The sequence below is a fragment of the Calidris pugnax genome, unplaced genomic scaffold (genome assembly GCF_001431845.1).
Source record: "Calidris pugnax isolate Ruff unplaced genomic scaffold, ASM143184v1 scaffold20, whole genome shotgun sequence".
NCBI lineage: Eukaryota > Metazoa > Chordata > Aves > Charadriiformes > Scolopacidae > Calidris > Calidris pugnax.
This window is the reverse complement of record NW_015094510.1, coordinates 630,842-646,916: the sequence shown is the minus strand read 5'-3', so window position 1 is coordinate 646,916 and position 16,075 is coordinate 630,842. Positions and strand designations below refer to the sequence as shown.

The 16,075-nt window shown below is 45.6% G+C and overlaps 1 protein-coding gene across 4 annotated transcripts in view; it reads right to left on the bottom strand.

Annotated features, from left to right (window-relative positions):
- The window catches only part of TBC1D4 (TBC1 domain family member 4), a 121,520-nt gene extending 106,067 nt beyond the window's left edge, over positions 1-15,453 (bottom strand). For 2 of the 4 annotated variants that reach the window (XM_014966004.1, XM_014966006.1), the window contains exon 1: positions 14,844-15,453. In XM_014966004.1, coding sequence (XP_014821490.1) covers positions 14,844-15,320 — 477 coding nt within the window. In that variant the 5' untranslated portion in view covers positions 15,321-15,453. The remainder of the gene's footprint in view (positions 1-14,843) is intronic. The other 2 variants (XM_014966005.1, XM_014966007.1) reach the window with 2 other exon arrangements.
- Positions 15,454-16,075: the final 622 nt, after the last annotated feature.

Here is a 16,075-nt window from a genome sequence, read left to right as displayed (position 1 = left end):
AAATGCAGAGAACTAAGTCAGGAGACTTTCAAGGACACATATTAAACTTTATAATTTGATATATGAACCATAACTGTATTAACGGTAAAAAAGAAAGTGTTCTCTGCTACTACTACTAGAGAATACATACATTAGAAATGGGTAATTATGCCCATGTCATGAATATGTTTGCACAATCTAAAAAACTTCAGGCACTAGAGAAAAGCTGCTGAACCAATTAAATGTTCCAGAGATTAAAGTACTCTTATCTGGAGTGCACTTTTTCACAGCAGTTCTTACCGGCCTCAAGTTTACTTTGCTCTTAACCAGGCAATGCACCAGCTGGAGCATCAGCCCTGCAGTAACAAGTATCCTTCAGCAGAAATTCATCTCTGTACCAGCTGTAAATGACTCAGCTCCTCACGTCATGCTCCAGGAGTTCCTTTGCTAATATTACAGCCTCTGACCATACAGCACAGCATCCTTTCCCTCAATAGTAGGGGTTGGTTTCTTTTGTTTCTTTGGGGGTTTTTTTGTGTTCCTCAGACCTCCTCTCTTGAAACATGATATGACTGCCTCGATCGCCAAGAAAGCTAACTTTCACTTCCCATCGGCCATATGCAGGCTTGAATTAAAAATAAACACGTGCCAGGTGGTGCCTTTTTAAATAGAGTGTGTAGGGAAAAACAAACTTTAAACGCAAAGGAACTTTGAGCCAGTAGAATCATTAGAATAGCCCAATTAAAACTGAAATTATACTCCCGCATGCTTATTTTTACATAAAATTTTCTGTTCAAGTTTTCAGTCAATAAACAGCTGTTACACCAGAACATACGTTTAAAAAACCCCCCACAGGTTAACAGTGCGGGGGCGCGGGGGGAAAGAGATAGGAGCTAGTCTTGGTGGTATTTCTACAATGTGAAACTAGCAATATGAACAGGAATAAAGTTAAAATTTTTACAACCCTGATAGTTGTATCTAAAAAGCTCAGCTCCTGACAGCATGCAATCAAAAGAATTAATGGCTTCTTTTCTTTCAAGTTTTAATTTGCGACCAGCAGGCTTGTGGGGAGCAGTGGGGAGAAAGGCATTATTATGGTGGGGGTTTTTTTTCCTATGATCAGAAACATGAATCTTCATAGTTAACAGTACTGCATGCAGTAGAGATAACTCCTGAAAAAAAAAAAAAAAAAGGTAATCCTGGATTGGGATGCTTTCAAGGAGCTGAGAAAAATGGAAGAACAAGAGACATGAGAGGAGAAAACAACAAGCAGTAGCCATGTATACACATATGGTGAAAAGATTGGAAAAGCCTGCAAATTTGAAAACTAATGCATCTGTTGACAAGCAATAAGGGATCTTCAGAGTCATCTGTGTCCTTTACCGTTCCGTGGGCAGCTCTGATTTCTGTACCAGATTCCCCATTACCTTCATGTCACAGTTCCTAACCCTGACTTCATCACGGTCATTCACAGGCATCAACTAGAGGAAACATCCTTTTAAGAAGTGTGCTCCCCTGGATGAACGCTCCTGGTGTGTACAACTACCAAAGCCAGCAAATCTACATGCCAAAAAAAATTTTTATGTTTTCTTAGGACTCTGCAGGGCTCCACATGACAGTAGCACCACGTACTGAATCTGAATTAGAAGCCTGTCACATCCTTACCCACCTCCTTATTCAATTGAGCTGAAAGATATTTTGACACTTTAATATGATCAGTACTAGCAGAAACAAGAAACTTCAAGACCGTGATTTTTATGACACGGTAATAGCAAGAGACTGCTGTAGTTGATGGGAGAATGATACTTAGAGCGGTGTAAAACCCAAGATGTGCTACAGACCAGCAGAGCAGTACGATCTCCCAGCAGCTGGTGACCCTGTAGGAAAACACGGGTGCAATCCGGGCAGAACGACTCGTGTGACTCGGTTCCTATTTCAGAGCAGGGCTCTCTGTCCCAAGCCTTAAGTTGTTGACTGAATCCTGAAAAGTCCCCTGAAACCAACCCAAAGCAATTAAGCCCGGGATGAAAGCACGAAGCAGACCCTGCATAGTTTCATGCAGGGCTCTTGGTGGGTACAGAACAGCCGTCCTTCCAGGAGCAGTGATCCATCACCATTTACGTGCTCTGCTCCCCGTAACACGGCTGGGAGCCCACGTGGCAGCGGTACACCCAAGTCAATTAACTGACTGACCCCTGTAACAGGACACCACGAAGCCTACTCTTTATTCCCAACAAACTGGCCCAGTGCTGGGTCAAAAGGAAGTTATTTTCTGCGTTACAGAGGTAACAGACTTACAGTACCAGCTCAAATACCCTGTTCAGTTCTGGGCCCTTCACTACAAGAAAGACACCGAGATTCTGGAGCAGGTCCAGAGAAAGGCAACGAAGCTGGTGAGGGGTCTAGAGAACAGGTCTCATGAGGAGTGGCTGAGGGAACTGGGGTTGTTCAGTCTGCAGAAAAGGAGGCTGAGGGGAGACCTTATTGCTCTCTGCAACCACCTGAGAGGAGGGTGTAGAGAGGAGGGGGTCGGTCCTTCTCCCAAGTCATAAGCACTAGGACAAGAGGAAATGGCTTAAGTTCTGCCAGTGCAGGTTTAGACTAAATATTAGGAAAAACTTCTTCACAGAAAGGGTTACCAAACATCAGAACAGGCTGCCCAGGGAAGCGGTGGAATCACCATGCCTGGAGGTATCTAAAAGACACGCAGACGTGGTGCTTAGGGACATGGTTATTGGTGGATCTGGCAGTGCTAAGTTGATGGTTGGACTAGATGATCTGAAAGGTCCCTTCCAACCTAGACAGCTCTATGATTCCATTAAATACTTTACAACTGATGAAAAGAAGAATATCACACAAAAAGAAAGTTTGAAATTTCTATAAATAATCTCAGGTAGGTGATCCTAAGTTTAAACCTTACATTGTCCCTGGTATTACTTGTTATCAGCAATCTCACTCAAGCTCATGATGTAGATGCAAGCATGCTCCAAACCACTATGTAAAAGGCTAGAATATATAGCATGGTTGAGCATTTTACCAGTGTGTTTTTAATCTTACTAGGTGTTAACTATTACGTAGGTAGCTGTGTAGGCACACACGAGCTGGGTGCTGTGCTTCTACAAGGACGAGAACAACCCATGGGGCTCCACAGAGCATGTCGAGTTTCCCACAGAGCTACAGCGAAAATTTTGAAATCTGCAGAATGAGCGTCAAAGCCCGTGGAACTCTGCGGGAGTTCCTCCAGTGGTGGTGTACTACATGGATAAAATCTAGCAGCACAATTGCAAAGCATAGCAGCAGGACTAAATAGCTAAAAAACCACCCGATATTGTAGGCTGGGTTGGCAAACGATGAATTAGCACTGCCATGTTGAAGAAAAGTATCAGAATGAAACTTAGTTTAGCATAATAGGAACCCTTATGATATTCCAGTTTATAACGTGATGCGTTATCTAATAGGTAATAAACATACCCATATAAATCCCTAGCTTGCCTGAGGCTGACACTTCCAGAAATCACAGAATTCAGCTGAAGCATCCATTCTGCTCGGCCACAGAAATCAAGTACTAATTGTCTTCTCAAAATCTGACCTTTTTATGGTGGTCATGTGAGAACTCGGAGCAGAACCGTAACAAATAGCCTGTCAACTCTGAAAAATTTAGACTCAGATAAGAAACAAGCTAAGGCACTACAGCTAAGCTTCTGGTCAGCTTTCTGTTGATAGTATCTCTGAAAAGGATTGCTGAAGTTTTAAGCTATTAGTTTTCACTAAACACAGAAAGTTCCCTCTCAAATTCCCATACAACAACAACAACAACAACCACCACCAGCAAGTGTATGATATTAAGTAAAACTGATGAAGTGCAGAGCAGCGGGTGAACGTACAGAAACAAAATACTTGGTTACATAAAGGAACACCAAGCTCATTAATCGAGCAGTCTGGGCTGCTCTCCACATTTCTCACACTCCCAACTGTGATGCTGTATATTTTAAGGACAACCTGCATATTGAGCAAACAAACAACAAAAAAAACCCCAAAAAAACACAGCCCAGCTTTCATACAGATAGAATGATGTGCTCTATATAAATTTATTTATTTTCTTTTTTTTTTTACATCGCCGCCTTCTGCGGTGATTTTTGCAGAGAGAAGGTCACTCTGGAGGAAGCGTATTCATTTTGTAAACTCCACGCCACCCCACTAAACTGCAGATGGTATTATTTTTAGTTCTCCCCTAGCACTGAGCAGACAGGGAATCCAAGGGCGCAGTGCCAAGATGTAAACCCACTCCTTCTGAGCCGGCTTTAATCATGGTGCCTTGCTCCCAACTCTGCTCCCGTGTTTAGGTCAGCAAATTTCCTCAGGGCTAAATCTGAATACATGCACACATATGCTGTGGATAATCTGGGTGTGTTTCTTCATGAATAATTCAGATGAAAGTACGATGTGTTGCTCCTACTGAAAGGCCCACTGATTTTTCTCTTTTGGCAAGGTTCGTCTGAAAAAGTGCTGCTGAAGAGAAGCCAACATCTTGCCTCTATTTATAATGTACTTGGTTTATATATATATTAAAAAAAAAAAAAAGTGGATCCTCTTTGCAGACTGCTTTGTATTGCTCAAGCTTGCAGTCCTGCTGCACGGAAAATTGAGGAACCCATGTCGAGTATGACCACAAAGTCAGGCCAGAAGTATTTTCTACAAAAGGGATGCTTGTTTTAAATATTTCTCCATAAAAACCAAAGCCTCGTACACAAGCCTAAACCTAAAATGTCATAACATTTTAGAAGAGCTCTGTTTATATATATATTAAAAAAAAAAAAAAAAAGTAGATCCTCTTTGCAGACTGCTTTGTATTGCTCAAGCTTGCAGTCCTGCTGCACGGAAAATTGAGGAACCCATGTCGAGTATGACCACAAAGTCAGGCCAGAAGTATTTTCTACAAAAGGGATGCTTGTTTTAAATATTTCTCCATAAAAACCAAAGCCTCGTACACAAGCCTAAACCTAAAATGTCATAACATTTTAGAAGAGCTCTATTTTCCATAGAAAGCTCTCCTGCCAGATGCTATAGGATTTGCACATGACAGCAGCATTTCAACATCTTCAATTATGGTGGGGTTTTTTTGTTTGTTTGCTTATTTTAAGTATAGTTACAATAGCTTGTTTGGCAATTTGTATCCTAAATTGCCACAAAAGTACCACACCACCGAGGGCAGTCTGGTACCCATCTCCATGCCAAGTATGGCAGCAGGTCACACACACAAACCCTTCTCTTTTCTAACCCACACATTAGCAAGGAATTAATTTCTTCGCCTCAGATGACCAAAGCTGTAACTTTGCAGGGTGGGCAGGAAGGGCAGAGCTTTGCCCGTGTCCTGCAGCCCACCACAGGCACCAAACCTGAAGGTGACACACCAGCCTCCAGTGCAGGGTTTAGCAGGAGTTTAAGCGCCGCTTGGTTTCCATCCTTTCAGCCCAGCGGTTCTAAAGAAAGCAACGGGTTCCTCTGCGGCAAATCCGGCCCCGTTTAAATGTGTGCTACCCTACTTCTATTTTTATTTAGAAATCCTACTGTAACTTGAGATGGAGTTGTTAAGAATAATCAAGCCAAAGCAAGAAACAGACTAGGAGAAGGCATATAAAAATACGTTTCAGCCAGTTAGCGTTGGACGTCCTAGTCTTTCACTGCTGTTACTGAGTATTTACTCTAGTTCAGAAATACTCCAGAACCCACACACCACTGACTACTCCCAAAGTTCCTGGGACATTGCTCTTTTTTATATCTTTTCCTTTTTTTTTTTTAATGAACATAACAGGAAACCCATATCAGCATCACAGAATACATGAAACATATTTAACATCAGCAACCTAAAAAAAAATAATAATAAAAAATATTTATTCATCTTGCTAGCAAAAACAAAATTGGGAACAGTCTGAAAAGCAGTTGCTGCTATGCCCAAGAGGATAATATTCCGACTTCCCACCACATGTTTTTCAATGCATCAAGGATCTCTCAGCAGCACCGTGAGGACCTACACGTTCTCGCCAAGAGGGGTAATGAAATAAAACATAACCCCAGACACTTCAGTGGAGTGAGCTGCTTGTTAAGGTTTATCAACGTGCAAAAATGAACCGCACAACCGAAATACACTTAAAATAAAGTCAGCTCTAATGGGAAGGGTTAAACCACAGTGTCAGGGATGGTGGAACTGGGAAAACAACACTTTTATGGTATTGGTTTTATCTTATCTAATGGCTTCTACAAGTCTTTCACACAGGCTTTGAACAAGGATCTCTCCCATGTTTGCCTCTTAAATTAATTTAATCCTTCAGAAAAGTGCCACGTGCTCAATACTGTAGAATTCCACTTATCTTCAGTGGTTCCAGAGATGCAGAACAAGGAAAATCTTAGCATACTGCCCTTCAAAATTCCCATAAGGGATCATTTTTAAAAGCCTATCTAATTCTGAAAAGATTAAGACAATAAAAAAAGGAAATTACGGATTCAGTGAGAAAGCAACCAGATTTGAGCAAAGATGAAGAGAACTCACTATTACAAGTAAATTACAAAGTCAGAAAATGTGGTTTATTAGATACAATTCCTTCAAAACATTAAGCTGAATTTCTAAATGGCATCAAGAGCCCATTAAAAAAAAAGTAATCATTTTTCTTGTTGCAGTGGTTCAACTGAAGTATTCTGCCTCTCTGACAAATGATACAAACTGAAGAGAACTGTAATGCATCCAGGTAACTGCTTATTAGCTCGTGACATCTCTCAGAGGCCCTGAGCAGAAAAATAAAATTTAAGAGACGTTATATGTGTACTGCCATTTACCCTGGCTGAACAGTCTTCATGGCATCACAGCCTTCGAAGTACACGTCTCAGGTTTTTGTTCAGTTGACTTCAGTAAGTAAAACCTTGTAGAAGGACACAGAAGTCACGTTTAAGCACTGCAGCTGAAGCCAACACGCAGTTGGAGGGTGAAATGATACCTAGAGGCCCCACTGCTGCCATGGTTTTCCTTTTTTTTTTTTTTTTGCCCACAGAGAGTCTGCTTGGAGAGCAGAGGAAAATCCAGCAGCATCCTCCTCTCCAGAAGAGGACCGAGTAATTAACTTCTCATTGGAAGCCCTAATTCCCGCAGCAGGGAGGGGGAGAACTAAGCAGCAGATTGCACTTAGAGGAGGGATGGCTTTAAGCAGGCTTTGCCTCCAACAGCGGGACACAAGGCTGTTCATGTCAAGTGGTTTGGCTGCTGCGGGGAGGTGGAGGTGAGGAGCACAGCTTCAGGTGATGGCAGGTTTTGCACTGGGAAAGAACGACTGGGCTCAGAATGAAGACTGACTGGATTATTCAAGATACATAGTTAAGTTTTATGTCCTTTTCCCTGTAGTCCTAAATATTCTATTACAACTAACCCACTACAGCACCAACAGGCTTCTCCTGACCAACGCCAAGAGGAAGACTGAATCACCAGACCACTCTCAGATCTCCAGGACCACCGAGTATGTTTATTTGCCCACTTCACTGATCTAAGACTAGTTAATGCACACGGAAAGGGAAAAGAAAACATGTTCATGGATGAAAACCTGCATATCCAAAACTGATGCAGGTTCTCTAGTACCCAAATGAGATCACAAAACAGGAAGTCACATACTTCTTGAGAATCTGGGGTAACCTCTTCCACACTTTGTGCCTTCAGCCCCTCTCTGACGTTCTGTATTGCCTTTTTGCACTTTGAAGGACTCTTCAGGGCAGGGATAGCTGTTCATGACATGATCATACACTGTCTTGCATTAGCAACGCTCTAATTTATTTTGGAGCCCATGTTACTGAATATGGTCTTGATGTACCTATTTGTGTCAGACCATAAGGTCACAGATATTATATTACAGTCTATACAAACCAGAAAAGCACAGATCCTGTTTATGAACTAAGTCACTTCACTTTGTTGCCTTAAGTTTGCTTTCCAGCTGCCCTCAAACACCCCATTATTTATTGACCCACACAAGACTTCCCAGTAGGTCGTTTTACCCAGTCATCTATTTGCGGTCTCTAAAGATGCCACCAAACAGTGCAGAACGCGAAGGTAGACAATGCCACAATTCACATACAGGACAAATGATAAAAGCCACATGGAAATAAATTCTTCTGTTTTTTTTCTTCTCTCTGAACTTGAAATAGTATCTGAAACCACAAAGGAAACAAAACCAGGTGGCGGAGGACAGCTGGTGCCGTGAGGGGGACCATGCCAACGCTGCTGAAAATTCTGCATGACCTACAGCCTAGACAGCAATCGCCGTGATGGGCCTCCAAAACACACTGCGGCGCTCACCACTTCACCTCAGAGGAACTCAAGAAGCCCAGGGAGTTCCAGGCAAATGGGGAAGGGACGGGTGGAAGAGATGCAAGGAAGGGGGAACTCTGCACACCACGTGCTGCAACAACCTCTAGCAAAGAGCAGAGATGGTCAGGAGCCAGTCACGCTACTATTCTGCCATGATTACTTAGAAACTGAATCTTTTTTAGCCTTCACTTTTACAGACACTGACTTCAAGCATTTTGGTCTGAGATTTTTACCATCCCTAAAAATCAGACTCTCCCTGTTGCCAAGACATACATAAGCTAGCCAAACCTTTGGGAAGTCAGTTTTCTATTCAATTATTTTTAGAAGAAACTGCCTCTACATTTGAAAAACAGGACAGAAAAATGTAGAAAGAGATAATCAGAAGAGGAGCCTTGATTTGGTGTGCACAGATGCATACAGGCTTCTTTTTTTTAAGTAAAATAGCCATATTATCTGGTCACTGTATTACCTACAGCAACTCTCAGTGAGCTCACATCATTTAATATATTCTTGATCTTTTCTCTCAAGTCACAGGTGACAGGACAAGAGGAAGTAGCCTCAAGCTGCACCAGGGGAGGTTCAGATTGGATATTAGGAAACATTTTTACACTGAAAAGGTTATTAAGCATTGGAATGGGCTGCCCAGGGAAGTGGTTGATGCATCCCTGGAGGTGTTCAAAAAATGGGTAGACATAGCGCTTAAGTGATGGTTTTTATCAGAGTTAGGCTGATGGTTGGACTAGATGATCTTAAAGGTCCCTTCCAACCTAGACAATTCTATGATTCTATGATTTTTCATCCTATATTTTATTTTGCCTTTCTAAAAAGACAATCCTCCATAATGTCACATCTACTCTCCAAATAATGGTGTGGTTTTCAGTAACTGCAAAAGGAAAAGTGAATGATTTTTTTCTACAAATACAGCAGACATGATATCATTTAAAACCATTCCTTCCCTCCTCCCCTAAACATTAATCAGGGATAAAAAGCATTTGGAAAGAGTTAACAATTTTAACATTTTTATTATTTCTTCTGTTTGGAAAAATTATCATGGACAAGATGTTCAAAACTGGAACTTAAAAAGATAGCTTTACAAGCCTTAAGTGAGAAGCGCCCTCATTTTCAGAAAAAACGTGCCGAATCTATCATTAAGGAAACAAAAATGAAACCTGAAGCTCTCAGCTTTCAGTTCTGTTTCCAAAATCTTTAGTCAGATACTGTTTAAAAAAATAATAATAATAAAAAAAACCCAAACAGAAACAAACAAACAAAACCCTCAAGAAATAAACCAAACAACAAAACCCCAACAAAACAGGGGAGTTGCAGGACTTTGCATCTGAGGCCGTATAGCCCATGTGGGCTGGAGATAATGAGGCCGCCCACCGAACAATTCTGCATTCACTGCAAGCCTTTAGCGTCCACGCTTTGTTTTGAGTCATCGCTTTTCAGTTTCTCAACCCATGAATGAAATCCTGACCCACACAAACTTGGAGAAAGTTTTCTTTTGGTCTCTTCAAGACTTGCTGTCTTGCTAAAACTGGGACAAGCTATCCTTTTCAGGGAAACACCAAAATCTCTTTCCTCTGCAATTAAAGCGCGCTTGAGTCGATCTAGCATCCAAACTTTGCATCTCTCCCGTTTCCTGCAGAATCCCTCAAAACCCAGAGCCCAACTTATTTATCGTGTCTGTTACACTTATTCAAAAAACAGCTTATCAGATGACTCAACTTCTGCAACGTTTTAACATGAACTGCAACCATGCCATACATAGGTACTTAATATGCCAAAAATTTCCTACCGTTTAGTCTACGCTCCAGTGCCACATAAAAATCAAAGCACAAAAGAAATACGAACGTAAAGTTCATGAATTTTCTTCTTCAAACGTTTCTAGCATACATTATTCAATAAGAAGCCTTACAGAATGTGATATTATTACAGCATGAAAGCCTCCTTTGAACAGCTAAAGCGAAAGACTTTGTACTGTTGTTTTTCAGAATAAACTGTCTTATGGCTTTACTGAAACGCATTATCTAACAGACAATTAACACACTCTTGGAACAGACACACGGTTTTGACTTTTATCCCGTGCAGTGATGACAGAGCTGGGATCTGGGTTACGAGCAGGCGGCCTCCGGCTCCTGTCTCTGGCCCTCTACCCTCTCTACTTCTCACCACAGCTTTATTTTGTCTGCAAAATGCTCCCTTATTTCTGAGGAATTCTTATATCTTGAGACAGCCTGGTCCCCCTAACGCGTGGTTACGCCACAGCTACAGATTATACACACAGGAGCTAAACCAGAACGTTTTTCTTTCATAAACCACCTCGGATTAGCTTTGAAACCCCCTAACAACATATTTGGATCATTGCTTATAAGGTTTCTAAAAGAAACACAAAATGCATCAACTTCTTGCTTAACTGGAGAAGACAACTATCTTCACTAATAAGAATCAATTACAGCATAATTAGATTTAGGATGCCAGTTCATGTAAAAAAAAAAAATAAAAAATCCCCCAAACAAGCTTTTTCATGTTTCAAGAAGAAAATGCACAGTCTAGACCAGCATAACATTTTTTTTTTCAAAAATGCAGAAAGGGATCAGACCATAAGCCTCTGCCCCAGAGAATAGGGGACTCCAGGCAATTGTCAAACAGCATTGATTTGTTTCACACAATTAAAATCGGGTTGTTTAAAGAATGAAATTAGTATTTCACAGTGAAAGTATGTTAAAGTCGAGCTGGAAAACACTAATCAAAAGGGCTCTTCTTGGAGGCTGGGAGAAGGGCAAGCCTGCTATATTTATAAACTCCCAAGTTTTGGTTTAAAAAAAAAAAAAAGAAATCTGTTCCTGGGGTTGTGAAGAAAACCTGCCAAATATAAAATGAGACAATGCTGTCATCTGATGTCTACAGACAGACTCCGTGCATCCCAGATAATTCTCAAACGACAGCAATACAAAACTAACAAACCTCTGGCTGCTCTTCAGGAGCTACTAGCCAGCACTGACACAGACAACCACCCTCAGCCACTTCAGCTGGCTGCTGCTTTGAACAGTCATGAGCGGCGGCAAACACCGTAATAAATTTAAGGGGGAAAAAAAAAAAAAGTCAAAACCTTCTGTTCCCATCCTCAGCAGTCAGATGGCTCCAGAAGTTTTCCCTCCCCTGGCAATTAAAGGGCAAAAGAAAGAGAAACCCACCCACCCCCCTCCAATAAAAGCATCTTGGCACCCACCCCCCCAGTATCAACAGCTGAGCTCTGGGATTGACGCTGCGCCAAAGTCCTTCTCCAGACCAGGAGTCGACCAACCAGCTCCTACTTTTCAGCTCTAGTCCCAATTTGCAGGCTTTTCAAATAAAATGTAAAGAGGTTTCGTGCCCCCTCACTCTCTCCCTTTTCTTCGGTCACAGCCAGTAGCATTAGAAGACCTTATCTTCCCACCCGATGTTATCGGAGCGCATATTGCATTGGCTTTTTATTGGTCATCTGCTAAAGGATCTGCAGGGCCTGGCGAAAAGTACTGCTTGTCTTCAGTGAGTAACATTCCCTTTCGTGGTCACAGTGAAGGCACGTGCGTCCTCGACACCGCGCGGTACCGCTGGCGGACAAAGCAGTGGGCTCGAAGCCAAAAATCTTCATTCTCAATTACATTGTAGTGGTGGTTTTTGGTTTTTTGTTTTGGTTTTTTTTTTTTAACTACCTCACTAGCGCTAATCTCTTGGAAGTCAATTGTTATCCTCTCACTTTCATCGTTTACATCCGTTAAAAAAGAAAATTATGGCTAGCGGTCTTCTAACTCAAGAAGACCACACGATGTCTTCTGCCACCCTTCCTCCTTCATTCCAGGGTGATTTGGCTGAACTTAGTACCGCCAAGACAGATACCACCACAGGTCTGTAGTCATCTCCAGCTAGTCTGAAGTCCGCTGAAAAGGCTGTCCCACCCTTCCCCTCTTGGCCAACTCATCGCTATCTTGCGCCTCCAACCTACCTGGCGTTGACGTAAAATGGTATTAGGGTTGCAGGGTAAAGCAAACGAGGGAAGTGGTCTGGAACTAAATCAGCAAAGGTGGGGGGAGGGGGAAGAGCCAGTTTAACAACAGTGAATTCCCTGGTCGTGTTTGCCCTGCAGCAGCACAAGGAGTTGCACTGCCATGGAGGACAAAGCCAAAGAGGGGAAGGAAGGAGGCCTGAAGAGGACAAGGACCCACTCATCTCTGCAACGCTGCCAACGGACATTGGATGGAAGCCACTGTGGCCCAAGATGGAAAATGAGGTCGTCTTAAAATAACAGCTGTGAAAAATACTTTCTAAGCTAATACGCACCACGAGGCTCACGTTACCGATATGAAACAGAAGAACGTACTTGAAGATCTTGCAAGTGTGCGAGAACGGCACCTATTTTATATCAAACAATTAAGGGCTTCAAAAGGAGATTTTCAGAGCTAGCAACCTGCAGCCTCATTTCATCCGCTCAGGACTAGGCTTAAGCATAGATCAACCTGCACAGACTCAGCCAGCCAAGCCTCAGCCATCGGTAACAAAACACAGAAGGGTGAAAAAAAATTCCACCTTCTTTTCCTTTTGATACCTCGAGAAAAAACACCTTGCCTGTTAGTCAGACACTCGTGAATCACATCACTGGCTGTGCATCTACTACCCTTATTGTGGTTCTTTGTCTGGAAATCATGTGCTGAATAACCCTCGTGCAAGTGACGTATTCTTTATTAATGATAACAAGGCTAAAGAACATCTTGCCAGATAACATTCTGACTATACTATCAGAACAAGACAGTAGTTTGTAAAAGGGAACTTGCTCATACTAATAATGTCCTTCAATACCTGTAGTATCAACCTGGTTTAATTCCACGCACATAAGGACATTTTCCTCCGTGAGGAAAGAAAGGAAGATATATGGACAAAAGGTTTAGTCACCAACAGCCTCCCAAAAGTAAACATAAGCAGTTTCCACATGTTCACAAGACCAACTGGGATCCACTATCTTACAGAATGAGGTTTTCTTACAAAGTCACGGTACCAGAGCAGACCTACCCCAGAAATAAATTTGACTCAGCATCTGCCAACGGCAGGTACCTCGATTCCCTTCAGTCCATATGGTCAGACTCCTAAAGGGACATTGTGGCTCCTCCCTTGCCAAACACGATCCCCTCGATTTCACGCTCCTTCTGCGTGCTCTCTCCTGGCAGAGGACAACGGTGGCAGCAGTTGCCAACAAGTTATGCATAGTTACCCTCCACTTGGGATATCTCCTGTCCTGTCTTTGATGATGGCTCAAGCCAAGCCATGTACGCAATCTCAAAATAAAAATTAATATACTATGAACTTTTCAGTTTTCTTATTACTTCCCACTGAAAAATTACTTTCACTGAAAAAAAAACCCAAACAAACCCAAAAAACCAAAACCAAACAACTGAAAATCAAAAGAAACCCAAGCAACTGTTCAATACTCCTAGTAAGTCTGCTAAAATTTTCAGTGAAATCCAGTGTTTCTAATTGCAGGCGTTTTTCCTCCATACGTGTCTGCGAAACCTGAGGGGAAGGTGTTTTAACTTATTCGGTCAGAGGATTGTTATTGAAAGGCCTTTTTCTTGCCCTCCTCACGCTAAATCAGTGCTCAAACCTCCTGGTCCAACCACCATCACTCCCATAACCCTCAGCAGGGAGGCGAGAGCCGGCTGCTGCACATCTGATGCAGAAGCCAAAGCCTGTTTGTAGAGAGTCAGGAAAAGACAGTCTTACTGTTAGGTCTTTTATTATTTTTTTTTTTCCAGTTGGCACCTCATCAACAATGTCTCCACCCAAACCCAGGGTTGTTTGCAGCGCTACCGAGTGTGCCTGAGCACAGCCAGGTGTCCTTAGTGTGACCCAGTGCCAGCAAAAGAGGGACCACCGCTCACAAAGGATGGTTTCCACGCCACATCGGGGTGGGGGGTGTCTGTGGAGCCCTGAAAGCACTCTCCTGCCTACTCGTGTCCAACATCTATGCCGCTGTAAGGACAGTTTAACGCAAATCCTGCATTTTTACTCATAAATTGTGTGTTTGTCCCTGACAAGATGCGAGGCGGCCCCCCGGGAGAGGGAGAAGGGAAGGGGCTCCATCCCCCGGCGCATCCCGCAGAGGCTGGTACCCCCCGTCCTGGCAGGCGGGTGGGCCGAGAGCTGGGGACAAGGGGTGACACGGCACCCCACGGCCACGCGGGATTGTGTGACACACACACACACACACCCCCCATCCCCTCCTCCGCCTCTTCCCGCGGACCCCCGGGACGGGCTGCCCCCCGGGGCACAGCCGGCAGCGGGCGGGTTCTCCCCGCAACTCCGCGGGTGGGTGCGTGTCCCAGCGCCCCGCGGGTCCATCCGAGCGCACCGCCCCCCCTTCGCCGTTCCGGTGGGGTAGCGCCTGGGGTCCCCTCGGGGGAAGAAGGTGGGGGGGTGACCCCGCTCAGCGCCCCTCCACTCCTCTCCTCCCCCCACCCCTACCCTTCCCGCGTTGCCCACTCGCCTGGTTGGGGTCGGTGGCGCGGAAGACGTGGCAAGCCATGGGGGAGTCGGGGTTGTCGGGCTGCGCCTTGATCAGGTAGGCGAAGTAGGTGAGGTCGTGGCTGTTGTGGATGAAGCGGGCGATGTGCTGCGCCTTGTGCTCGAAGATGAAGACGGCGGGCGAGGGGCTGGCGGGGCGGCCGGCGGCGGGGCCGGCGGGGACGCAGCGTAAGGTGGGCGAACCCACCAGCAGCAGCACCTCCCGGGCCGGCACCCCGCTCCCCGAAGAGCCGCCGGGTTCCTGCCGCTGCCCGCGGCGGCGGATCTCCGCCATCAGCCAGGGCAGCATGGGCAGCGTGGTCCGCCGGTCCAGGCACGACGAGCCCACGTAGCGCAGCCTGAAGCGCTTCTCCCCCGGCTTCTCCGCCGGCTGCGGCTCGGGCTCGGGCTCCGGTTCCAGGGGGTGGGAGAGCGGTTCGCCCTCTCCTCGCTTCTCCATGGCGGGTGCCCGGCCCGGGGGAGCGCGGCCGCTCCTCTCCCCTTTCCGCCCCCCGAACCCAGGGCCGGGTACAGCCCGGCGGGGCCTGCGCTCGCCCGGGACCGCCGCTAAACCCGCATCCCGCCGGGCACGGCCCCGCAGCCGCGCCGCCCGAGTGGGGTCAGCCCGCGGGGAGGGGGAAGGACGGCAGAGTCACCCTCCTCCTCCTCCTCCTCCTCCTCCTCCTCCTCCTCCTCCTCCTCCTCCTCCTCCTCCTCCTCCTCCTCCTCCTCCTCCTCCTCCTCCTCCTCCTCCTCCTCCTCCTCCTCCTCCTCCTCCTCCTCCTCCTCCTCCTCCTCCTCCTCCTCCTCCTCCTCCTCCTCCTCCTCCTCCTCCTCCTCCTCCTCCTCCTCCTCCTCCTCCTCCTCCTCCTCCTCTCCTTTCTCACCGCCCCGGGGAGGAGCGGAGAAGCTACGCCCCGAGCGGGCACCGCCACCCGGCCGAGGGGCGGGACGGCCCGGCCTGGGGCTCCCAACGGGAACGCAGCCCGGCCGCCCTCCCTCCGGGGGCTGCCGGTCCCGGGGGATGCTGCCCTGCGGCCCCGCAGCGCCGCCGGGGGAGAGGGAGAGGGAAGAGGAGGAGGAGGAGAAGGAGGTCCGCAAGGGGAGGAAGGTCGCGGAGGGAAGGAGGGAAGGAGCCGGGCTCCTTCCGTCACCCTTTGCAAAACCTCTGGAGCTTCCCCCCCACCCCGAGTTGTTTTTGGTTTTTGGCGAGCG